Source organism: Dryobates pubescens, chromosome 9 (assembly GCF_014839835.1).
Source record: "Dryobates pubescens isolate bDryPub1 chromosome 9, bDryPub1.pri, whole genome shotgun sequence".
NCBI classification, from domain to species: Eukaryota; Metazoa; Chordata; class Aves; order Piciformes; family Picidae; genus Dryobates; species Dryobates pubescens.
This window is the reverse complement of record NC_071620.1, coordinates 30,278,189-30,303,877: the sequence shown is the minus strand read 5'-3', so window position 1 is coordinate 30,303,877 and position 25,689 is coordinate 30,278,189. Positions and strand designations below refer to the sequence as shown.

At 44.0% G+C, this 25,689-nt stretch overlaps 1 protein-coding gene across 1 annotated transcript; it reads right to left on the bottom strand.

Annotated features, from left to right (window-relative positions):
• Positions 1-523: 523 nt before the first annotated feature.
• On the bottom strand, positions 524-25,303 carry WRNIP1 (WRN helicase interacting protein 1). Its single transcript, XM_009903818.2, has 7 exons — positions 24,612-25,303; positions 13,789-13,980; positions 12,544-12,788; positions 9,670-9,899; positions 2,443-2,598; positions 1,683-1,762; positions 524-1,213 (listed from the first exon to the last, which is right to left on the bottom strand). Exons 1-7 carry the CDS (start codon positions 25,143-25,145, stop codon positions 938-940), a joined length of 1,713 nt encoding a protein of 570 aa, XP_009902120.2. The 5' UTR covers positions 25,146-25,303; the 3' UTR covers positions 524-937.
• Between the last annotated feature and the right edge of the window lie 386 nt (positions 25,304-25,689).

Below are 25,689 nucleotides of genomic sequence, written 5' to 3'. Positions count from 1 at the left end.
GACATGGTTTAGTGCTGACCCTACAGTGCCGGGTTGAGTGTTGGATTGGATGATTTTTGAGAGCTCTTCCAGCCAGATATGTTCTGTGATACCACCTACTGAAATGGTCAGTTAACAGCAGCCTTAGACGTGGATGTTTTCAGTAGGAAGAGGCAGCCAAACTCCCTCTTACAACAGCAGTAAGTCAATTCCTGTCCTTCAACTTTCCAATTCCAAGCCAAAGGAATTCTTGAAGCACAAAATGGAAATGAGTGTTTCACTACCAGGAATCTTATTTTCAAGAGCACTTCCCACAAGGTCATCATGTAACAAAAACTTTAAGTGATGCAACTTCAACCCCAAACTTAATTCAGCTATTGTAAGCAATTTTGGAAGTAGAACAGCCACTAAAACTTTGGAAAGTAGGAATGACAAAGAAACTTCCAAGTTTTCAAAACCATACTGCTCTCATAAGAATGTGTAAACAAATGCAGAGATGCTATTTTTAACAACTTTATTGATTTAATAAATGTAAAAAAATAGTTGCTGGAACATCATAAGAGCAGTAATTACATTGTAATTATATTTTGCTTACATTATTTTAGTAGGGAGGATACAATTTGCTATTTTTTTTTCTGGAAAACAAACCTACTCAAAACCTGAACTAGGTAATGATTTTTAAAAGCAGCACAAGAATATTCCTGGTCTCACAGCAAGAGCCAGAAAGACAAGTCCCTCATTTTTGCTTTGGTTAGTTTGAATCAGAGAGTGAGAGCACTACACTGACACAGCTTATTTTTCCCATGTCTATACTGCTTAACTGCAAATCTTCATAAAACACCTCCAGAATAACAGTAGTAAAACCAGAAGGGAAAGAAAGCATCCAAAAGGCTCAGTGGTTTAATACTTTCAACCACAGTAACAGCTGGGTAAGTTCCATTCCAGTACAATCAGGTCATCAGGTTTTTTGTACCTTGAAGAAGTCTCTTCCTTTCAACTCTTCTGGTAAATAGTCCTGGTCCACAGGTTCCTTGTACATGGGGTTATATTTGTAGCCTTTACCATAGCCCAAGTTCTTCATGAGCTTTGTCGGGGCATTTCTCAGGTGCAGCGGTACAGGCGGCAGAGGTCCCGTGTGCATTCTCAGACACTCTTTGACATTGTTATATGCCTGGTATACCTCTATGGACTTTGGTGCTCTGGCAAAATACACTACACATTGTGCCAGAATCACCTGGAAAAAAGAAGAGGGAAAATGTTAAATAGCTTCTTCCAAGCCCTTTGGGAAAAGGCCTGTTATTCAGCTTATTTGTGTACAATGACAGGGATTATGTTTCAAAACTGAGCCCTGCCTGCCACTATAGCATGGCCTTTATTATTTAACAACACAGCTTTTCATGATTTTCACTACTAGAAAAGAACATCTACTTCAGAGTATCAGACTATATTATTTTATTTGTAACAGAGAGCAAAAAAAAGTACAGAGCAAAAATGTGTTAGTACATGTAGCACTTTTTAACACCAAATACGCAGTGAATTCTATTTCATGCCACAACACGTACCTGAAGAGCTGCAATCTTCTTTTGTCAATGAAGGGACATGCTGAACAAACAACTAACTAAATCTGCCTTGTATCTGCAATCTCCTTTTATAATTACAGATAGGCTTTACAGTACTTGTAAATTAATGAAGCAAGTGTTTACCTCGCACTCTGGCATCCCAATAAAGTGGCAGCCTTGATAAGCAGCAACTGCTTGCGTTAAAGCCAGAGGGTCTGCCAGCCCTACAAAAAGGGATCAGAAAGAGCAGGTTAAAATCAGTTTACTTGAGTTACTGGTTCTTCTTTTTTCTTCTCTTTATTTCCCCCCTTCCTGCAAGACGGAAGGTTAACCACACACATTTCAAAGTTGCTTTCTCAGATGTTGGGACTCCTGTTGCAATACTTTGCAGTACATAACATATACTCAACTCCATCCACATCATTCCTTCTCCTGCCTGCTCCCCAAACAAAAAGGTTTAAGTCAAGGATATGATTTAGAGAGGGAATCTGCTGCCAGATGGTGGCAGCCTGAGCAGCAGCTTCCTATGTATGAGATTCCCTTATTTTCTGGAATTATGTGAAAGAAATGTGGAAACACCACTGTAAAGATGGAGCTCACCCAGACCTTGTAACCTCACCCATCACATGTGTGCTAAAAGTGCTGCTGCTTCTGCTACTTTGGATAGGTCAGTTCAAGATGCCTTACAACCAGGGAGACAGCTACTGAGTCAGAGGTTTGCAGGTCATCTCCCAGAGCCATTAAAACAAACAGACAGGATGTGAAGCAGTTCAGCATGTTACACCTTTTTTTTTGCACACAGCAGTTTTGGGTTGCTTTTTCTCAAATACCAGTTTTTGGAAACCTGAAGCATGGCAGATCTTCATTCAAGACTATTTCAACATGAAACACTGCAAATACTGACCTATATCTTCACTTGCAAACCTCACCAGCCTCCTTGCCACATAGAGTGGATCCTCACCCCCTTCAAGCATTCGAGCAAGCCAGTAAAGGGAAGCGTTTTCATCTGAGCCTCTCATAGACTTATGCAGGGCAGAGATGCAGTTGTAGTGTTCCTCTCCTATTTAGAGTGGGGGAGAAAAGAAAGACAAGGCTGTTAGGAGGAAACTGAGTGAAATGCATTTAAGGAAACAGCAAGTATTTTACTAGATCACAGCAGGTAAACAGCTTTATCAAGTTTTTCTGATGTGTATGTGATTTTAGTGTTGAGCTAGTTTAGTGTACAGTTTAGTGCTCTGTTTAGCGTACAGTTTAGCGTTCTGTTTAGTGTAGTGGAGTAAGTGCAGAGGAGGCAATAAAGCTGGTGAAGGGCCTGGAGAATAAATCTTCTGAAGAGTATCTGAAGGAGCTGGGGCTCCTTTGGGGTTCAGTTTGAAAAAGAGGAGGCTAAGAGGAGACTTCATCACTCTCTACAACTACCTGAAAAGACATTGTAGAGAGGCTGGTGCTGGTCTCTTCTCACAGGTAACTAGTGACAGAACAAGAGGGAATGGCCTCACGCTGCAAGTGGGTAGGTTTAGACTGGACATTAGGAAAAAATTTTCCACAGAAAGCATGGTCAGGCATTGGAATGTGCTGCCCAGGGAGGTGGTTGAGTCATCAACTCTGGATGTGTTTAAAGGTGGTTTGGCTGTGGTGCTTGGGGATATGGTTTAGGGGTGAACCCTGTAGAGTAGGGTTATTGGTTAGACTTGGTGATTCTGAGGGTCTTTTCCACAATGCTTCTGTGATTCTGTGATTAATGTTTTCACCATCTTCATGTTTTGACACTTGGAACATCCTACAAACTACACAAGCATAACAGAGGAACTGCAGATGAAGGGGAGGGTGTTGGTTTTTTATTTTTAACACTAATGAAGTTTCCTTCAAAAGAAAAAAAATAAACCACATCAAACAAACCCAGATATTTTAAGAAGTTAGAAAGAGGACTCTATATGAATATCTCCTAAATGACAAGGAGTGAAGTATTAGTACATATAAATCACTGACCATAGAATAGAATAGAATAGAATAGACCAGACCAGGTTGGAAGAGACCTTCAAGATCATCGTGTCCAACCCATCAACCAATCCAACCCACCTAATCAACTAAACCATGGCAGCAAGCACCCCATCAAGTCTCCTCCTGAACACTCCAATGATGGTGACTCCACAACCTCCCCAAGCACCCCATTCCAATGGGCAATCGCTCTCTCTGTATAGAGCTTCCTAACATCCAGCCTAAACCTCCCCTGGTGCAGCTTGAGACTGTGTCCTCTTGTTCTGGTGCTGGCTTCCTGGGAGAAGAGACCAACTTCCGCCTCACTACAACCCCCCTTCAGGTAGTTATAGAGAGCAATAAGGTCACCCCTGAGTCTCCTCTTCTCCAGACTAAGCAACCCCAGCTCCCTCAATCTCTCCTCATAGGGCTTGTGCTCCAAGCCCCTCACCAACCTTGTTGCCCTTTTCTGGACACGCTCCTGCAAGTCAACATCCTTCCTAAACTGAGGGGCCCAGAACTGGACACAGTACTCAAGGTGTGGCCTAACCAGTGCAGTGTACAGGGGCAGAATGACCTCCCAGCTCCTGCTGGCCACACTGTTCCTGATGCAGGCCAGGATGCCATTGGCCCTCTTGGCTGCCTGGGCACACTGCAGGCTCATGTTCAGCCTACCATCGATCAGAACCCCCAGGTCCCTCTCTACCTGGCCTCTGGACACACACAGAGCTCTGAGAAGATGACACAAGAACCAGAGAAATCCAGTACTCTACACTAGTGGTATTTTAGTAAAAGAAGTTTTTGTATCAGCTAAGACTTGAAAATAAAGTGTACAGTAAATCAAACACAAGTTTGCTGCATTACTTAGGGGACAAAAGGAAACATTTCTGTGGCTATGCAGTAAAGGCCCATTACACAGTCTGGAGAGACTGCAGCACACAACCATGGCAAAGCCCTCAGAGATGCTGAGTTTTTTGTGGACACTTGCATTACCGGAAGGGTCCCGAAACCTGTAACAAAAGACACAAAGGAAACCCGAAATACCACAGTGCTAAATAAGGAATGGGAAGACTGAATGAATCACAAGGATTGTTTTTTAACATTATTGAAGGATGACCATGAGTCAGCAATGTGCTCTTGTGGCCATGAATGCCAATGCCACTCTGGGCTGTATTAGAAGGGGTGTGGTTAGTAGGTTGAAAGAGGTTCTCCTCCCCTTCCACTCTGCCCTGCTGAGGCCGCATCTGGAATATTGTGTCCAGCTCTGGACCCCTCAGTTCAAGAAAGACAGGGCACTGCTTGAAAGAGTTGAGGGTAGAGCCACAAAGATGCTTAAGGGAGTGGAACATCTTCCTTACAAGGAGAGACTTTGGGAGCTGGGGCTCTTCAGCTTGGAGAAGAGGAGACTAAAGGGTGGCCTCATTAATGTTTATAAATACATAAAGGGTGAGTACCAAGAGGATGGAGTCAGGCTCTTCTCACTGATGCCCAGTGACAGGACAAGGGGCAACAGGCAGAAGTTGAGGCATAGGAATTTACATGTAAATATAAGGAAAAATTTATTCACTATGAGGGTGACAGAACACTGGAACAGGCTGCCCAGGGGGGTTGTGGAGTCTCCCTCTCTGGAGATATTCAAAACCTGCCTGGATGCGTTCCTGTGTGATCTGGCATAGGTGATTCTGCTCTGGCAGGGGGAATGGACTAGATGATCTTTCTAAATCCCTTCCAGCCCCTAACATTCTGTCATTCTGTGAAAGTTTAATACATGATTAGATCTGGACTCCAAGGAGAAACAAAGCCATTCCACAGATCTTCTAGGGATACAGAGGGTCAACACTACAAGCACTGAATGAGAACCTGCTTGCAATTTTACTCTGTGCAGCTGGTTTTGATTCCCATGCATTGCTTTTACTCAAATGTGTAAGAGTATTTTGCTGCAATATGGTTGTTAAACTTCCCAAACAAATCATTCTTTTTTTTTTAATTTTACATTGTTAAGTGCCTGGCATTCCTTGGCTCACAGCTAACTGTGTATTATAGGGGCAACTGGCTGCATGCACAGCCATCTGTTAGTATTTCTCCCCACAGCTAAAAGGATTTAGAGCCTGAGGCCCGTATCAGAACACATCGCTGTTGCTTGTAGTGCTACAAAATAAAAGGCCACATGCATGAGGGTGAAAACTGAAGCCCCCATATTGCTGTAACTGCTCCTTTCAAAGCCAGCAAGACCTCTACCTCCTAGCTCAGAAACTGGGTCCATCTTCCTGCATTGCAGTCCCATGGGGAATTCAACACACACATCGTCAGTGCAGGCAGGCCGGGAGACAACTATTTCTGCTGGGACTCCACACAAAGAGCCCTGTGGTATGCAGTCATCACTTCTGCCAACACAAACAATGTGTCTGTGCTCCCTCTGAACTCTTGGGTTAGTAGCAATTAAACCCCAGCAGCTGAACTCATACCATCCTCTTGGAAGAGAGGTGTCTTTGTCTCTTCAAGAAAAGAAGATGGCCTTTAAATATATCCAGCGGTTGCACTCACACAGGTGTTTATTCGTGGCTTTTGTGTTTGTGGGGTTTGGTTTGGTTTGCTGGTTTTGGGGGGTGGTGGTTGTGTTTTGGTTTTGTTTGTTTGTTTGTTTTGCTAGAGTGCATTTATACACAGGTTTGACTACTGCAAAGTCTCATACTTGGGATACCAGCTGGAGAGGCAGAAGGAATCCAGTGGCTAGGTTGGGACTAGAGAATGCACTTGCAGGGAACTTCAGAGTACAGCAGCCTGAGAAAGAGACAGTTTTCTCCTGTTATCTCCTTCAAAGTTCATGTTGGTGACTGAGTCATGAAGCTGATGACAACCAGACTCAGTTGAGAAAAACTCTGCAACTGCACTTTAAATGCAGCTTCAAATAAAGAAAATACAATTACATGCATTGGCCAAAGGCTTTTTACATTTCTTTTCTAAAAAGGTTTACATACATTCTATGTGAGAGACCAGGAGCAGTTTAAAAAAAAATGCAAACTCTTCACAGACCTTGATTTATTAGCTCTGTCTCTCAGGCTGGTCATCAAATGTACACATTCTGGCTTCATCTCTTCAGTTGGAGACACATACCAACTTCTCTGGTATCACTGCTGTTCTGCAGCTCAGATGACTCTTGAAATCAAAACTCAGGAGTGTTTGGAATCAAAATACATTTATTTGCTCTGTGTATTTCCCACAAAGGCAGATACCATTCTGAAGAGAAACTAGACACTAGAAAAACTTGTCCTCTACAAAGCCTCTTGTGTCGTATCTTATCTATAGGGATGCATAAATCTTGCTAATTTATGTCCCTAAATTGCTTTATGTGCTCATGAAGAGTTTTCCAGATAAACTAAGATGTTGATTTACCTAAAGTGTTATCAGAAGACCACAGAGAAAAGGCCTTGTTCACTGACCATAATTCATATTTGGACTTCTCAAGCAATCTCTACTTGTAAGGTAGTGGATGAAAGTAAAATCAGAGTCCCCATCTTGCCTTATTTTCTTAGCCAAAAGTACACATCAACTGCTCATTGATAAGCAACAGAATAAAGTCTTAGGAGAAAGACTAGAGCAACAGCATGGGTAAGAAAGACTTCTCATTCTGGTCCAGCAGAAACCAATCAAGCTGGCATGAGCCCTGATGATGTCAAACACCTCCTCTTTCCTCTTCCATACAGGAGGAAGGAACAACTATGTTCTGGATTACAGAAAAATTAACTTCAGCTTAATACACTCCCAGTCTTCTTCATATCTGAAGTTATGTTACCACATAGACAGTGAGACAAAAATCCTGCCATTATTCTGACATTTATCTTGATATTTGCTGTCCAATCAGTGTTAGCAGACAGACACAAGAGAAAGAAGAGACAATAAAACTCTACCTTAAAACTTATTTACTGTCCATGTGCAGGTAAACTCCAATTCATTTGGTTGCTGCATCATTTTCTCAAGAAAAAGCAAAGTCAAAATTTTAAACCTCTGCTATTAAAGTCTAAAATCTGACTGGCTTGTTTCCTCTCACATTGAAGGGGTTACAGGTGGCTGCTGCAGTCAGATTTGACTAGAGCTGTGTTTTTGTCCTTTCTGCCCAGGGAGATGGTGGAGTCACTGTCCCTGGAGGTGTTCAGGGGGGGACTGGACGTGGCACGTGGTGCCATGGTTTAGTATTCATGAGGTCTTGGGTGACAGGTTGGACTTGATGATATTTGAGGTCTCTTCCAACCTTATTGATTCTATGATTCATCTAAAACACACAGATCCTTGTCTTTATAGAATCCCAGAATGGTCTGGGCTGGAAGGGACCTCCAAAGGTCATCTAATCCAAGCTTCTCTGCAGTAAGCAGGAGCATCCTCAACTAGATCAGGCTACCTAGAGCCCTGTCAAGCCTCACTGTGAATATCTCCAGGGCTAGGGCCCCAACCACCTCCCTGGGCAATCTGTTCCAGTGTTCCACCACCCTCATGGTAAAGAGCCTGTTCCTAGCATCCAATCTAAATCTGCTCTAGTTTGAAGCCACCACTCCTCGTTCTGTCACTGCAGGCCTTTGTAAACAGTCTCCCTCCATCCTTCCTGTAGGCCCCCTTCAGATCCAAACAACCTAGTGACTGGTAAGCACATAAAAGAGTGCCCAACTACATGTACTCAGCAAATAATTAATGATGTATAATCAGAATTCCATTTACACAACTCTGAAGCCTAACACACTACTCTCAAATGTCTGTTGCTGCTATAACAATCAGACAGCATCATGTCCCTTAACTTTATAAGGCTGAAGCACTTTGTATTACAGGACTGTGCTTCAAAAAGTAATAGATAAAGCATGCTACAAAAATATCTTTATTTAAACAGTAGCCTCTGTCTGAAGCCTTTTGTACCTAAAAGGACAAACAGCTATCTCTGCTATGGACAACAGTGGCCAACCAAGACACAGGCTACTGCTACTTCACAGGGGAGAAACCTTTGTAAAAGCATGTATTCAGTCAACATGCTACTGTGACAGTATCTGTGGCAGGCTCTATGGCATTTGTACATCAAGAAAAACAGAACTTTTACCTTGCAACCTTATCAAAAACCTTTGACAGAAACCCCCCTCTGCACAGATCTCCAAGCATTTCTGTCACATGGCTGACACGTGCCACCTGCACTTTACATGAGCCTCAGGAAGAGGCACTCTGCACTACCTCTAACAGAGCAGGTGGGTGTAGGAGGGCTGGGAGCAATGGACACAGCCAAGAGTTCTGTGTGACATTGGCCACAAGGCGACAGCAAACACTCAAGGGACCTACTCGGTGCAAGAGACTCACACTAGTAAACTGGTCAGATTTCTTGCTTCCTCCTATGCGTGACTTCTTTCTGATACAGACAACATAACATGTTTTTATTCCCTTCCCCTGCCTACCCTCAACTTCTCAACTGCCATCCTATCAGTATGTGTCCAAACGACTTCTTCCTGACAACAAGCCATCATTTCCTCTTTGCAGCAACAAGGCTGCAAGCAGGCATAGATGCTATACCCTGAGAAATCCCTCAACACACGTTTTGAGCAGTGACAGTTAATTGAACATATCAGATATGGTGGCAAAACAAAAGTAAATAGTTTCTTAAAACACTACTTGGCATAATCATTTGATAATCTCTTCTGCAGGGTGATTAAGTATTGCTGAAGAACCATCTTATGTATTTAGGAGATTCACCTAATCTCTAATCTTTACTCTTAATTTTTAACCCTCTCACACATGAAAAATGGTAGTGGCCAACTACTGTGATGCCCAACATTGCCACATCACAAACATACCAAGAGTGGTTATCACATTAAGAAGCCTTAAATGCAATTATGCCACCTGCCCTAAGCAAGTCACAAAGTTCATTACTTTTAAAAGCAAATCTAAAAGCAAGTATGTCTTTCAGCTAATCTACACTTCCCAAGTGGTAAGCAGAAAGAAACCTGGTTTAGAAGGAATTTCTGGGTGAGCCTGCTACAACTGTAAAGGAAAAGTAATTTTTAGGACAAATTTCAGTCCACTTCCACCAGAACAGCTGGTATGAAAGGGGAAGAAGACACAGAAATTAGAAGAGGCTATCAGCTGTTGAGAATGCTGCATCTTATAAACTGTATGAGGTACTTACCTGCTCGGTCATACAGGATGTGAGATCGCTGCAGCCCCTCCTTTACGTGTTCTTCAGTTATCAGAATGCCATCTGCAGAATCACTTCTGGTAGGGTTCAAAGGAGTGATCTTCCCTGCTGCTAATCTGGCCTGAACCGCTAACTGGAGTCCGTTCAGTCCCGTCCTTGCATCACCATCACAAAGGTAAGCTAGGGTACTGAGAGCTTTCTCCTCTATGTACACCTGGAACCTGCAACAGAATGCCCATCACTGTGAGTCCCATCACACTCCTCTCCTTGCACATTATGCTAGTGATGGCATTTCAAAGGATGGGCAGGAGCTCTCATCTCTTGAACTCCCTTATTTTAAGTTATCTCGTTAAACTGAATGGAAGCAAGGGTTAGGGTTTTGGCAGAGCACAATTCTGCTACAGCCAGATGAACTTCAGAGGGTTTTACTTCATCAGTATTTCATAGCTAACACTTCATATTCCTTACTGTAAAGACAACCAAAAGGTAGGAAGCTATCCAAATGCATGTGAGGGAATATAGTAAGGTATAATTAGCATGATGATTTGAACTAACAGCAGCAAGAGCTGCTATTGGATGCTCTCTAAAAAGCAGCAACTGGAAAGACTGTTTACATTGTAAACCATATATGCATCCCACATTATTTTTTTAAACAGCAACAGGTATTACAATGTAGTCAGTGGGGCACCAAAAATATCTTACTAGAGACAAAAGGCATCCCAGTGCATGCAGGTCACTCTTCCAGCCACCTACCTCTCTAAGTCTGCCAGGTCTATACAAATACATGAAAAAGGCCAAATTCCAACACATGCTCTAAATGAACATGACAGGAAGAGTTGAGAAGTGCAGCAACAGGTGAAGGGTCTCCTGAGTTCTCACAGTGGGTCTATGGAAAATATGGGAACGTAAAATAAGTCCTCAAGCTCTTTCTCCAGGTTTTCCTCTGTTGGGCTGCTGGACTCCTAGGGACCTGATAAAGTGAGGCCATGCAGCACGTGCAGGACTTGAAACTACACTTTCATGGTTTGGGAAGGGAGACTCACATGGGGAATTAAATCCAAAATGCAATGTGCACATCTTTTGTGCCTTCTGGCTAGATTTTTGCAGCACTTTCAAAGTGGGCATGCCCCACCTTTGGGGACATGTTCCCTTACAGGTCCTGTTCCAACTCTGGTGAGCACAGTGAACAGCCAATTCAACTTCAATTGGTGACTTCCATTATCCCCCAGGACAGCAGGAACACTGTTACTTGCCTGCATCTAACAACAGCCGTGACTCATAGAGACAAGACACAGCTGCTCCTGCAGAGTAGGAAGCGGAGAGAAAATCAAGGAGCAGAAATGGTATGGACAAGAAGGAGGGTGTAGCATGGAGACCAAAACTGGAACCACAGTAAGGAACAGGAATGACTTATAAAAAGCCAAACTCATCAGCAATGGTATGTATCAACTGCAGAGTGGCAGGGAAGACAAGAGAGACTTCACACAGAAATGCAACAAATGCTCCCAAATTCTGAACCTCATTTTTATATTTTTAAATGCTTGGCTCCCACACTGGCCACAGGAGTGAGGCCCTCTCTCTTCATGGACAGATTTCTGTAACTGCTAGTCTGACAGTCTGCCTGCCAGACTTCTTTCATTTTGATGAAGCACCACACTGTGCTGTTTAAATCACCCAGAGCTAACGGAAGGTTACAGATATGCAGTCTAGCGAAACCCAAACCCAAACAACTGCAGCTGAAACTATGCCTTGTACTTTAATCCTGCACAGAAAGGAAGGTCTCCCAACCACATTCAGGGTGTAGCTACAGCCACAGCTGTGCCATTGCATTACAGCTGACATGCAGTGCTGCCTTCCCTTCTAAAATTCACTTTGCTGCAGTAAGTAGAAGCTACAAATACGTAAAACCACGAGGCAGGGTATCCTAAAAAAAGGAATAGTTTTCTGCCCCTGCTCTGACCTCAGCCTTCAGGTTAGCTACTCTGGTGTTTACATTCTGTGATAAAGCTAAAGGACAAAGTGGATTCCTTCTGATTTATTTCATGCTGAGTGCTTGCCCAGTCACCACAATGTCAGTACACCGTAAATTACCCGTACAAGCAAGCATCGACATGAAGTGCAGTAACTTGCATGGCAGTAGCACAGCACCAAGCATTGTTCTTACTTGCCAGCTCCCCATTCTGGAGGTCAGGTAACATCTGTTATGGACAAATCTGGACTTTTGTTTTCCCCAAAACTCTCTCAAATGTGACTCTTTGGACAACAAGGAGCAGAGAAACCCAAAATAGCTCTTAAAACAATCTATTAACTTGCCAGCAATAGCTCCCTCTCCACACAGCACACCATAAACCACACTGCAGCACTTATTCTGCAACTAAAGAACAGTAGTGTCCTCCCTGATCTAATTTTAAAAAAACCTTCTCAGAAGACAGTAAAATTCTATTGAGCATTTCCAACTAAATTTAGGAAGGGATGCCCCATCAATCACTTAATATAACATGATGCTTTTACACACAGTAGCAAGACCACATTAGAACATGACAAAGACCCAGCCACAGGCTTCCACAGCAAATTCTCAGCAGCAGAACAGATTTAAATATCCTCAGAGGGTGAGTCAGGAGCTACAGGTTCAAGTATAAAACTCTCTTCCAGCCCAGAGGGTGAGATTATGTTTTGGATGGAGAGAGCCAGTGCTTTGAATTCTCTCTCTCCTGTAATCCCCTGCCCCTGCCATATGCTGCTACTTCTTTTCTTTACTAGCTAGAGTTTCTCTTCCCACCCCTCAACTGCTCCATTCTCTCCCTGGCAGGCAGTCAATTCCTCGGGCCGTGTGCGTTAACACCCTGCAGCCCATAAAGTACTCACTCCGAGCTTTTGCTGTCACTGCCAGTCACAGAGCTGCTGTGCTGCTTGCCTTGGCCCAAAACCTGGACTCCCAAGGACCTGACGGCCCTCAGCAGAATTGCCTCCATAGCTTCGACTGAGAGCTTCTCCAGGACGATCACCCGGCACCGGCTCAGGAGAGCAGCATTGACTTGAAAGGAAGGGTTTTCTGTGGTTGCTCCTATCAGGGTCACCGTCCCACACTCGACGTGAGGAAGGAAGGTGTCCTGAAGATGGGAGGGAAGCAGAAAAAGCTGATCTCAATCAATGACAACCTGAAACATCCCATGTGAGTAGGCTATGGGGTTTTGCCTCTTGTGAGTCTTTGGGTTCCCTGTTGATGTGACGAATAACCTCACTGACAAGGCAGCTCATCTGCTCAGCTATCAGAATGATTTCATTTCAAGCACACAGCACGTTATGGGCTGTTTAGCTTAATAACTCATGCTTGCACTGACAATGACCCCACCAGCTGAAAGGAAACAGTGAAAAAATTGCAGATTTTTCTTTTATTTACGTGACTTTGGTTTATTGCTTGCCAAAGGTAAGACATCGTGAAATTGCCTTATTGAATGAAACAAAGAGTGAGGCTACTTCTACATGCTCTTTGAATCAACCCTTAGGTTTACAATTCCCTACATAATTCCACAGGATGTCTCAGAAAACTGCAGGAAGATTGCAGCATAGTCCAGTGTAAAAAGTGTAACTTGCAGTACAGAATTCAAGCTTTCCACGGTTATGATGAAAGAAAACATACCTAGGAAAAGAAAGAGAGAAAAAAAGAATCCCAAAGTACCATGCCATGCCATATTTTTCTCTTTCCTCACAGAGAAAAGGGGACAACACAAAAACGCAAACACACCTTAGGCACATTCACATTTTAGACATTTTTAGTGCTACTCTGAGGCTGGAGGCTGAAATGACGATGTGTGCAGCAAGTGTTACTCACACGGTTGTGCTGAAACAAAATACCAAAACCCCACCATCTAAAGCCCAGCATGTAAGTCAACTGCAGCTCCAGCTCAGCTTTTTTATCAGAATCTTTGAATTGCAATAACTAAACATTGACTGGAAGTTAGTTATGGAATTTTTTATGTTTTTCCCCAGTTAATCCACTAAAAACATTAAAATCAAAAGCCCATAGTGAGTTATTATCTTAAGGCAAAGTGGGGAACGTTACATAAGTGCTGAAAAAGGCTTTTCTGAGAAACAGGGACAGCACAATACCTGCTGAGATTTATTGAAACGATGGATCTCATCAATAAAGAGGATGGTTTTTCTCTTGAAGAGTCTTTTTTCATTCTGGGCTTGGCTGATGACATCTCGGACATCATTTGTCTTAGCACTTGTGGCCGACAGCGTCACAAACCTCGTGCCATTCTTTTTGCTGCTGTTGGCTATGATGTGGGCCAGTGTAGTCTGCAAGAGCAACAGGAAAAAGCTTTGTAAAAATGGTTTTGGACACAGAAAGTACTAATTTGGAGGAAATATGTAAAGAACAAAGCCATATATTCTGGACAGGGATAGTGTTGACAGTTTATACAGTGAAGTATTTTAGATGATGTTATTCTAGCGCACAGAAGACTTAAAAACTTCCTGCGAGAGGCAGCTGCCAATTCCACCACTGCGTTTCTAATGCTTGCACTTTTACATCCCAGACCAATTCCATCTCAATACTGAAAAGGCCAGCAATGACAGCTGCCCCCTTTACCACAGAATACGAACTCTTTGCCAAACACATGTCTGTGACAGCAGTCAGAGTGACTGCAATTTGCGGTGCGGTTATTTTGTAGAGCATGTTAATGGATAAAGGAGCTGCACTGCTCCGAGACACCTGCAGAAGAGTTTGCAGTGCAACCTCATTTAAGAAATAAAAAGTTGCAATGCTGTTAAACATAAACTGTTCTATTTCCACTACACATAACAATGACATTCATCAGCCAGCAGGTCTCTACAAAATCATGAGAATGTTAGGACTGAAAAATTGTTCATATATGCAAGAAAATGTAGCACTTTAAGTCTAAATAGTCAACAGCAAACAAATGCTGGCCCAGGGAAGTAAAAGGCAGCTGACTGAACAGATTTTTGGCTGGTATTAGTGAGCAGCTGTGCTGGTTTTCTTTCCTTATAGACAACTCCCTCAGCTCAGAATTTATTTACAGGGAATTTCACTGAGCACACCAAAGCACAGGAGCAACCTCAGGTACTACCTTGAAGGCAGATTTACTGCACCTCAACACATTATAGACATCATTTTCAGACTTTCCTTCACAACCCATAGTAATGATGATATCTCTATTTAAAAGCAAGGACAGAGAGAAAAACAGGTGATTCTTCCATCATGCTCAATCTTCTATTAAAGAAGCTGCCCAAGGAATCTAAAGACAGGAGAGCCACAGCAGATGAGAAGAGGGACAGGTGCTGACAAAGCCACTTCAGAAGATAATCCAAGTACTGAGGTTAAAGCGACAGGTGCTGACAACCTGATCCTCTTGCAGGGAGGTTGCAGAAACAACCACCCACCACATGGTCACCAGTGGTACTGCAGCACTGCTCTGTCCCTCTAATGCATCCCTGGAAATGCAACCAGCCCAAGGGAATGGGGAGGCTAAGGGGCAGGATGTATTGCTATTTATTTGTGCATTCATTTTAGTAGTGGCTTCCAAAGAGGTGTCATTTCACATCCTGACACAAGACTTGCACCCTGTGTCAGATCATTTCTCACGCCCTGGAGCTCAAAGCACCAGCCTCTCATCCTTGTATCACTGCAGAAGACAAGTTAGGAAAGAGACACTGGACAGTACTTACAGCAAAGGCCACAGCAATCAGGAAGATTTAGGAAGCCAAGATGAAAAAGTGAAACTATCTCTGAAACAAAGCTGGCAATATGAAACCAAAATTGGTGTTTCCTTACAAAATGTACCTTCAGAGGATGTACTCATGCCTTCAAAATCACTGAAAGCATGGAAGCCCCCAGTACTTCAAATGTGAGGATGAAAAAGAAAAATCTACCTCTTCCTACTCTAAAAGTGCCAGTGGTGAGAGGGGGGAGGAAATAAATCAAGTGGGTACTCTTCTTGTATGTCCACTTGAACTGGTAGCTCATACTGCATCCTGGCTGTCATTCACCAAATTACACATAGTTTTGTTGTTTAAAATAAGCAGCAAGGAATTGTTTTATAAACACATGCACAGGAGTCAGTATTTCAACCCCTAATGTAGAAAAAAACCCCCAGAGAGTTGTTTGAAAGTTACTATTAGACCAAGAATCGATTTAAAAACTGCTGCACAGCTCTCAAGCAGTACCTCTCCTGCTCTGCCAACTTCTAGGTCAACAAGGGTCGTAATAGGAATAGCATATATTGCTTTCAAATGGACAGTGCTCAACACAGACAGGCAGCAGGCTATGGCCTCTTCCTTCTGTTTGGCACCATCAAACATTTAGCAAGTCACATACAGGTCAAACCTTTGGTCAGGCCTTGGAATACGCTGCCCAGGGAAGCATAGGAGTCACCATTCCTGGAGGTGTTAAAAAAATATGTAAACATGGCACTTCAGGACATGTGGCATGGTAGTGTAGGGTTGACAATTGGACTTGCTGATGTTAGAGGTCTTTGCCAAAGGTAATGATTCTATGATTCTCTGTTCCTGTTCTCTCTGCCTGTTATTTCCTATGAACACTGTTTTTTTTAATGCTGCTTTTTCTCCTACCATCTCAGCAAAAGTCAGTAACATTGCTATCAGGTTACAACCAAGAAACACATAAGCCTGTGGAGACTTAATTTAAACTAAGAAGCCTAAGTATAAAGGCACTGGCACAAAACTGCCATTAGTATGCTAACCCCCTACTTTCACCAAATTTGTGGCCAATGTATTAAGGGATAAGGAGAAAGGTATCTGATACAGAACACAGGAGGAGAAAATGCACTGAATATCCCTCATCATCTCAAAGGATTTTTGAAGTAGGTTTGACTGCTACATTTTAAAATAGTGACACATCCACATCAGAACCTACACAATATGCAGGAAGACAAAATCTTAAAAAGTTGATATTCTCCTCCTTTCTTTATATAGAACTTTCTTCTTTAGATTCTTTTCCCTTTACAGAGAGGAGCTTTCCCTAAATTAAGCAGTATTAATATCAACCAGGAGTGCTCCTGCAAACTAACTCTTTGCTAACTTCATTAAAAAATTGCACCTTACAAATACCCTTTCCCCTCCCAGAAATCACTCCCAGTTCTTTTCCATTATCCCACCAAACTGTCCAAACTCACACCTATTATCTCCGGTTTTATGCTGAAAATGGCAGGAATTTACTGACAGGCTGTAGTGTTGCCAGCATAAGGAGCCATTCTGAAATGTGGAAACATATCCTGCAAGAAGCTCATGATGAACCATTACTCACTAATGAGTAACACCTCCAACTTGAGCCTGTGGTCACTAGTAACCAGATCCATTACATGCAGAACATACACAACTTCTGAAACTCCACAGTCTTCCAAATTTCTTCATGTTAACCCAAACAAGAATAACCTTTCCCAAAGGCTGCAACCATCTAAGACTTACAACAACCCACCAAACAAACATAAAAATAGCCAAACAAGCCCACTCCCAGCAGCTATGCTACCAGTTCTCCCAGAACTGGATGCAAGTTATGGTAAACATAACTTGAAGTAACCCACAAAACATGCTTGGCTCCACACTGCCCTGCCAGCACAGGTAAGTCAGTAAGACTTGATGTTTTGGTAGAAGAATTTTCTATACATTCAGGTCTCCTTGAGTGGGCAATTCTCTTTGGGTGTAACCTAATACCCTATTCTCTGTGCTTCCACTGGTCAATGCAACCTCACACCCATGGCAGGAAGAAAACCGTAAAAAGCAAGTATTAAATAAGCCATCCTATTGATGCTGCTGTCCAGTGACTAACATCAACTGTCTTAGGAATAAGGTGGTCCTACCTGGCCAGTAAACTGTGCCCACTGCATGAGCTCAGCAAAGCCCCTTCCAAGAATAAAGAGTAGCACTGCCTAGCCCTCTTCAGAAAGTGGAATTGAAAAAATTGAGATTAGTGTATATGGTCAGATTGTAATCAAGAAGACTCCAGTTAAGAAGACTTTCTTACCTCACTCTTGTTTCAAGACCAGGTGGACCTTGTTAGGATCTGCCTAAGGCTGCCTGTTAACAGAGACTTTCCTCACACAATTTAGCAAAACAGACATTCAGCATGTCACAGAATCATAGAATCAATAAGGTTGGAAAAGACCTCAAACATCAGCAAGTCCAACCTGTCGCCCAAGACCTCATGACTACTAAACCATGGCTTCAAGTGCCATGTCCAACCCCTTTCTGAACACCTCTAGGGATGGTGACTCCACCACCTCCAGTCACAGCAAACCCATGGTCTCTGCAGTTACATCTACACTGTGTCCAGCAGTCACATCAGAGAGCTCCTGGAAGGTGTACAGAATAGCTACCAGTTGCTCTGTTCCAGCTTCATAGCCCTTTTCCTGATGAGCTGACATTCATGCTACACTTACAGGAGCACTTAGGTGTGCTTAGGTCACCAAAGAAGATCTGTCACAGATCTGCACTGGTGTACAGACTGCAGCACAGCATCAATTATTCCTGAGGGGATCATCTAGTTGGCATATAGGCTTCTCCACCAAGTGACCTGGCTGGTTTGTTCCAGAACCACACTGTAAATTTGTTTGTGGCAGGAATGATAAAAGATTGACAGTTCAGTGTAAAACAGAAGCCCAACAGTCCTGCTGCACTGATAGACTTGTAGGGTCTAAACTACCTTACTAGGGTTCTGAACTGGCATCCTGCTTTTTTCTGCTGCCCTTTGAACATGACTTCCCCTGTAATTTTACCTCCTCCTCCTTTATTCTGGATGATATTTTTATATCTTTGCTTTGCCATCAACACCCTCTTCTGACCCTCAACACTCCCTTTGAGGGCAACAGGGCCATAAAGTAAGTTAACATGCAGTCAGGAAAGGCCACACTCCATTTCACTGCCCTGAGTAAGACACCAAAGTGCCAGTATCCTTGGATGCCAGGGGAGTGGTTCCCTGGGGTGCAGCTTAAAAAGCTGGGGGTCTGTCCTACCAAATGGCTGAGCTGACCGTGAGCTACCAGGCTGCATCACAGGAGATGAACTGTTTCTCAAGGAACCTGGCAGGATAGCAAATGAACATGGCCCAGGGGCACTGTCTATAAACACAATCAAAAGTGGCAGCAGCTGGCATTTATATAAGGGCAGATGCTATTCTTACCCATCTTGTTTAGTTCCTCACATCCCAAATAGCCCACTGTGAGACTACTGGAGGAGTAAGGTGTCACTGAACAACAGCCACAGCATGTTGTTTACAGTGCTTCAGAACCCAAGTCCAAAGTCCAACCAACATCAACAGATGCAAGGTCACTGCATAGTATTTACTGAAATGGAGCTGTGCCCCCCTTTGCTGCATTCAGATTTCTCTCCTTATATTCCAACTGCTTTTTAAATACAATTGTATTTTCTCTTCCATTTTTCTCTATAGAGAGCTATCCAAAGTTATTCCTCATTTGAATTGGCAAAAGGCAGTCAAGCACACTCTGGATCCAAAGCCTTTCCCAGGCAACTGCAAACACAAACCCCATTTTTCAGTTTTTCTGGACTTTCACTTTATGCTACTGTAAAAGGTATCACACATTTTCAGTTAATCTCATGGTATACCAACAAAATAACTCATTAATTCAAACAGCTCAAATCAGGCTGCAAGCAGTATGAATAAGAGAAGATGAGGGGTGACATTCTCACTCTCTGCAACTCCACGAAAGCAGATTGTAGCGAAGTGGAGGTTGGCCTCTTCTCCCTAGTAACAAGTGATAGGATGAGAGGAAGTGGCCTCAAGCTGCATCAGGGCAGATTTAAGTTGGATATTAGACACAACTTCTTCACTGAAAGGCTTCTCAAACACTGGAACAGGCTCCCCAGGGAGGTGGCTGAATCCCCATCCCAGGAGGTGCTGAAAAGCTGCAGAGATGTGGTGCTGAGGAACACGGTTTAGCACCACACTTAGCAGAGTTAGATAGTATCTGGACACAAGGATTTTGAAGGTCTTTTCCAACCAAAACAATCCTATGATTCCAAGAAATACACTGAAATAATCAGATAGCTATTTAAGTAATCACTTGAATTAGCAAATCAGAAAACACTGGAGGGAATGGACAATAAATATGTAGGGAGCAGCATACATAAGTTGGACTTACAGTCTTTGCTTCAGTATGCCATAGAACAAAGTTCTGAACAAATATATAACAAATAAAGGAAATGCAATGGAGTTATCAAATATAGACTCAGTGGAGATTTGATAGAAACTTCCAAGATAATTTACTGGTGTTTTTTAATGCTTTGTACTCATATCAAGATGGCTTTTTTCCCCCTCAGTACTAGATTGCAGAGGTGGTGCCAAGAAAAATCACACTTTATTCGAATATTCTTTATCTTTTGTGGGGAATGGGTTCTGGACACTTGCTGCCTAGACTTTTTTCTTGTTTCTTGTTAAACACCAAATCCAGCTGGCAGCCAGTCACTAGTGGTGTCCCCCAGGGATCAGCGTTGGACCCATCTAGATCTTGATGATCTAGATGAGGGGATTGAGTCCACCATTAGTAAGTTTGCAGACAACACCAAGTTGGGAGCAGGTGTTGATCTGTTAGAGGGTAGATGGGCTCTCCAGAGGGACCTTGACAGGCTGGACAGATGGGCAGAGTCCAACATGATGGCATTCAACAAGTCCAAGTGCCAGGTACTGCACTATGGTCACAACAACCCCATGCAGCACTACAGGATGGGGTTGAATGGTTGGAGAGCAGCCAGACAGAAAGGGACCTGGGGGTACTGGTTGACAGTAGGTTGAACATGAGACAACAGTGTGCCCAGGTGGCCAAGAAAGCCAATGGCATGCTGGCCTGCATCAGGAATAGTGTGGCCAGCAGGAGCAGGGAAGTCATTCTGCCCCTGTACTCAGCACTGGTTAGGCCACATCTTGAATACTGCATCCAGTTCTGAGCCCCTCAATTTAAGGATATTGAGACACTTAAATGTGTTAAGGGCAACAAGGCTGGTGAGAAGTCTCGAGCACAAGCCTTATGAAGAGAGGCTGAGGGAGCTGGGGTTGCTTAGCTTGGAGAAGAAGAGGCTCAGGGGGAACCTTGTTACTCTCTACAACTACCTGAAAGGAGGTTGTAGGCAGGTGGGGGGTTGGTCTCTTCTTCTGGGCAACCAGCACCAGAACAAGAGGAGACAGTCTCAAGCTGCACCAGGGGAGGTTTAGACTCGAGGTGAGGAGAAAATTCTTCACAGGAGAAATTTGCCATTGGAATGTGCTGCCCAGGGAGGTGGTGGGGTTGTCATCCCTGGAAGTGTTCAAAAAAAGGATTGGATGTGGCACTTGAAGCCATGGTTTAATTAGTCATGAGGTGTTGGGTGCTAGGTTGGACTCGATGATCTCTGAGGTCTTTTCCAACCTTGTTGATTCCATGATTTTATAACAGGGAATGTTTACTGTATTTAAATGCAGAATGTTCAAGTTTGTCAGCCTTAAAGCACATCTGTGGCAGTAAAATTATTTTTGTGCTCAAGTTACACTGTGTCCCCCTGCTAACTCTTTCCTAAAATTGGTGCCCTGTGGCAGAGAAGCAAAAATCTAAATCCCTGCATTAAGGTGTTGTAAATCACAGCATGGCTTACTCGGATTACACTAGGATTCATAGAGGCTTCCAAAAATCTGCATCGTCAGGATGAACAAGCTAACCGTTCCTAACTTAATCACCATGGCATCTCTTTGAGTCTCTGCTGCTTCTTCTCGCCTGGGCCCAGTCAGCTTCTTAGAAGCAGAAAATCTATCCTTGTGTTCAACACTTACTAGTGACAAAAATTATAAACAAAGACTCAAAGCCTTTGCACCCTGACTTCCTAAGGAGTAAGGAGGACAAATTTAAAGCACAAAGATCACACTCCCTTAAAGTAAGACTCGATAAAGATGGAAATTCAAAACATTCAAGTGCAACGGAGGCTGAAATCAACATGGGCAGAGCAATGCAAAGCACATGTATTTTTACTTGGGTACCCAGTCTTAGTGCTTTAATGACAAAAAGTCTCAAAAAATTACTGCCATTTACAGATGTTTCATAGCCAAGTATTCTCTTTTTGCTCAGAAAGTGTGTTGAACTGCTGCTTGATAAATATTGATGAATAATCAATAAATGAATTTGAAATTTGGCGCCAAGGATTAATTCATCTCCAGTTACTTTTACTTTTTACTTAGCCCTGTCTGACCCCTTTCAAAAGCAGCATCAGTTAGCATGGCACTTGGCTGTAGAAATGGAACAGCACAGTTGGGCTGCCATAACCAGATCCCATGGGTAGCATAAGCATGAAAAGGTTTTAAGGAGTCTATGACCATCTTACATAGCACTCCTAATTTAGACCAACATATCTAATTATACTCCTATTTTAGCACCTAACCTCTAATGTAAGGCTATTTTCTTTGGGGACCAGGCTTAGCATGTGGGCTTGTTACATTTGAAGCTACATAACACACAATTAGTTCCTAATATTTTTCCCACTGAAAAAAAACAATGTGCTTAACAGAGCTTATTAGATTATCAGTCCAACCAGGTCCCGAGGCAGTGAGAATACTTATTTATCCTTCACAAGGTCTTTCACGTTGAAGCTCTACGTTATGTGATTCTTCATGCAAAAAGGCAAATAGGCTTCCTTTTCATCTGTCCATCCTCCACTCCTTTCAGGTTATTTCCACATGAAATGTTATGAGTTTTTTTCGACACTGTATGTACAATCCCAAAAAGTAAGTGAATGAGGCTGGCAGGCAATCACAGGCTTCTTTTTCCATTTTTAAGGGGCTACTTTGCTTTGCATATTAACTCTGTAAGGACAGGAATTTAACAAAAAGTGTCCTACTAAAGGACATTCCTTTCAGACATTTATCTGAGACAGACAATATGATTTATGAGGAAGAATGCCTGAGAGAGAACTGAACTCTAGCACTGTCCTAGGAATACTGAAAAGCACATGTGAGGGGAAATGCTCAACTTCTTGCAGTACACATTTCTGGTTCAGCCAGATTTGGATGGTCCCATCAAGAGCCAACTGAAAGCATAGAGACTGCTGAGAATAACTAACTTTGGAGAAAGATGAGCTACCTAACAGCTTAAGTACTTGGAGAGAGAAAACAAATTGTGGAACTATTACTTTGTGGAGCAAAAGGCACAACCTCAAAGCAAGTGAGATGACTGAGGAGCGGGAGTATTGAAACTCTGCGAGAAGGAAGTTTATCGAGTAAGGGATCCACATAAGGGATATGCGAGAGGAAGACAGATCAGGAGAAAGGAGAATGAAAGCTGTGTGGTTATTACAGATATGAAAACACATCACAGAAGGTTCCCAAAGAAGACCTGAGACACAAGCTGTCAAAAGCTCACAAAAAAGCAATTCTATAATAAAAAAATGGGGAAGGTTCATCAGATTACAACCCAAATTGAATTCAGTTTCAGTTTTCAGAGACTACGTGGCTTTGGAATTGTTACCACTGTATCTGTCACTATACTTCCTAAGGAAAAAGGGCCTCAAGAAAGAGCAAGCACTGTTGGCACAGATAACAAGTAGTGAAAGGTAGAAGAGTAGAGAAGACAGAAGCAGGCCCCTGAACATATTGCTCATTCAGTAATGTATATTCCTATTTATCAAAGAATTCAGCTCCACCTCTCTGTCCACTTAGCTTCAGTCAATCCACCTCCCCTTTTTCAATATGTTTTTTTAGAAACAGCCCTTGACCTCATCTCCTCTGATCTTTCTGGTATTACCTTGTTATTTTAGAATTTACCAGCTGGTTCATTTCATGTGTATGTTATCCAGCCTAAACAACCAGTTGCATCACTGCTAACAGTATTCATCTATCAAGTATTCTCATACCTGCTCCTTATTAACTGTAATTAACTGGTATTATTATTCAAAAACCACACATATCAACTCTTTTACTTTCCAGTTAGTATGCTGAGAAGAGCAAGCTGCTGCTCTGTCCCTTCATGCTAGCATTATTCATTGGTCATTATTTTCCCTACCCCAGATTTTCCATGTGTTCACACAGAGCCAAGACATCCATATATATAATACACAAAACTTAGCACTGCGCACATTACACTGACATACATATAATGACATAACCATGTATCTTGCTTGTCTAGTTTCAACCCTGCCCTCCTCCCCAGTGTAAAAGACACAGAAAACGCCCAAAATGAGGGCAGGATCTTTACAGCACTTTCCCCTGATTACACCTGAGGCATTGAATTGCTCCTTCCCTCACTATAGCTGTGGATTCCTCCACCACTGTGCTGCAATTCAGGATTCATCACAGGTTTGCCACAGTATCAAAGCAGAACAAGAATGTTCAGCAGTCAGATCCTGCAGACACCTACCTACCAGTTTCAGAGGGTTTCTTTAAATGTGCATGAGTGCTTGGCCACAAGCTCGGCTCACTTCTGTCAGGGGCTATAACTTGTGAGTTGAAACAAACCTCTATACTGGCAATCTGCCAGTACTCCACCCCATCTCCCAGTAATTTTTTAATAGATTCTATTGTTTTAAACCTTTGCAGCTTATGTGTTTTAATTAACAGCTCTCGAGTGTAACAAAGCGTGTGTGTAAACCAAAGTGTAAGCTGCAGGAAGCTGGGCTAGTGGGGCTGAGCCACTTCCATTTTATTCAGGAGGCAGGCTGTGGTGTTGTAACCCAAGTGAAAGTTGGAGGCATCAGCCAACCAAGAAGACAGGAAAAAACAAGTAGTTCAGAAAAACAAACAGGTCTCGCTCTTTTAAGTCCATCAAGCCTCGAAAACTACATGAATCAGAGGAGGACCTGAACATCGAGCCCCAGCTGCACGGCGTGAAGCCGGGGCCAAGCGCCTCAGTCCCGGGATTGCCGCCCGCTGGCGGGGCGGGACAGTGCGGGCGCAGCGGTGGGGGCCCGGCGGCAGCACTCACCTTGCCGCAGCCCGGTGGCCCCCAGAGGATGAGGGAGGGAACTTCGTGGGACTCCAGCAGGGATCGTAGCAGGGTCTCCGCTCCCAACACCCGCTCCTGCCCTACGTAGTCCCCCAGTGTGTCAGGCCGCAGCTGTTCGGCCAGGGGCTTCCCCTCCAGCCTCTGCGCCAGGCTCGCCCCGCGCAGCGCCAGCTCGCTGCCCGCCGCCGCCGAGCCTCCTTCCTCCGGCTTCACAGAGGCCTCCTCCCGCCCTGTCCCGCTCCTCCCGCCGGGGGCTCCTGGACTCTGTCCCCCGTCACGGCCCTTGTGAAAGAGAGAGAAGACAGGGCTGGAGGCGGCCGGGCGGGCCTCCTCCGGCTTCCCCGCCGGTGCGGTGGCGAGGCGCAGCCGCTTGGAGGGGGGCGACGAGACCGGCTCCGATTCATTCTTCCCGGCCTGCAAGCACTGGTCCAGGTGCGAGTTGATGTGCGCGCCGGGCAGCTCCCGCAGGCACACGGGGCACCGCACCAGCGACTCCTTCCCGGCGTCCCCCATCGCCTCCCGCCACGGCCGGAGTCAGGCCGCGCGAGGCGAGACCGGGGCAGGAAGCGAGATTGGCTCTCGCTCGCAGCCCTTCGGGAGCTGTAGTTCGCTGGGTCCCAATGGGGGAAAGCGAAGCGCCTTTTTCCTGTCTGGGTCTCTCCGAGGCGTGAAGAGGACAAACGTTCCCGGTGCGCTCTCAGTGCCCCCAACGCCGTGGAGGCTTCTGGCAGGGGCGTAAAGGCCACTGCAGGCAGAAGGATGCTGAGAGGAGCCCGCCCTCAGAATCCTGCACTCCTAGGGCATGGTGGGCAAACGGCCGCCGTCAGTTGGGCCTGTAACCTGCTCTCCTGGTTTTCTGCCTTGACACAAAGTATTGCAAACACTTTGGGGTGCGATGTGTCGCTGTGGTCTCTGAGGATGCGACTGGGGGAAGCGCAGAGTTCTCCCTGCCGCTTTGCGCTGTGCGGGTCGCTAGCCAGCACGCTGTCTTTGAGGGGTTCTGCAGCCAAACCTGGGAAGAGGTGGGAGAAGAGCAAGACCACAGTGGGTCCCTTCA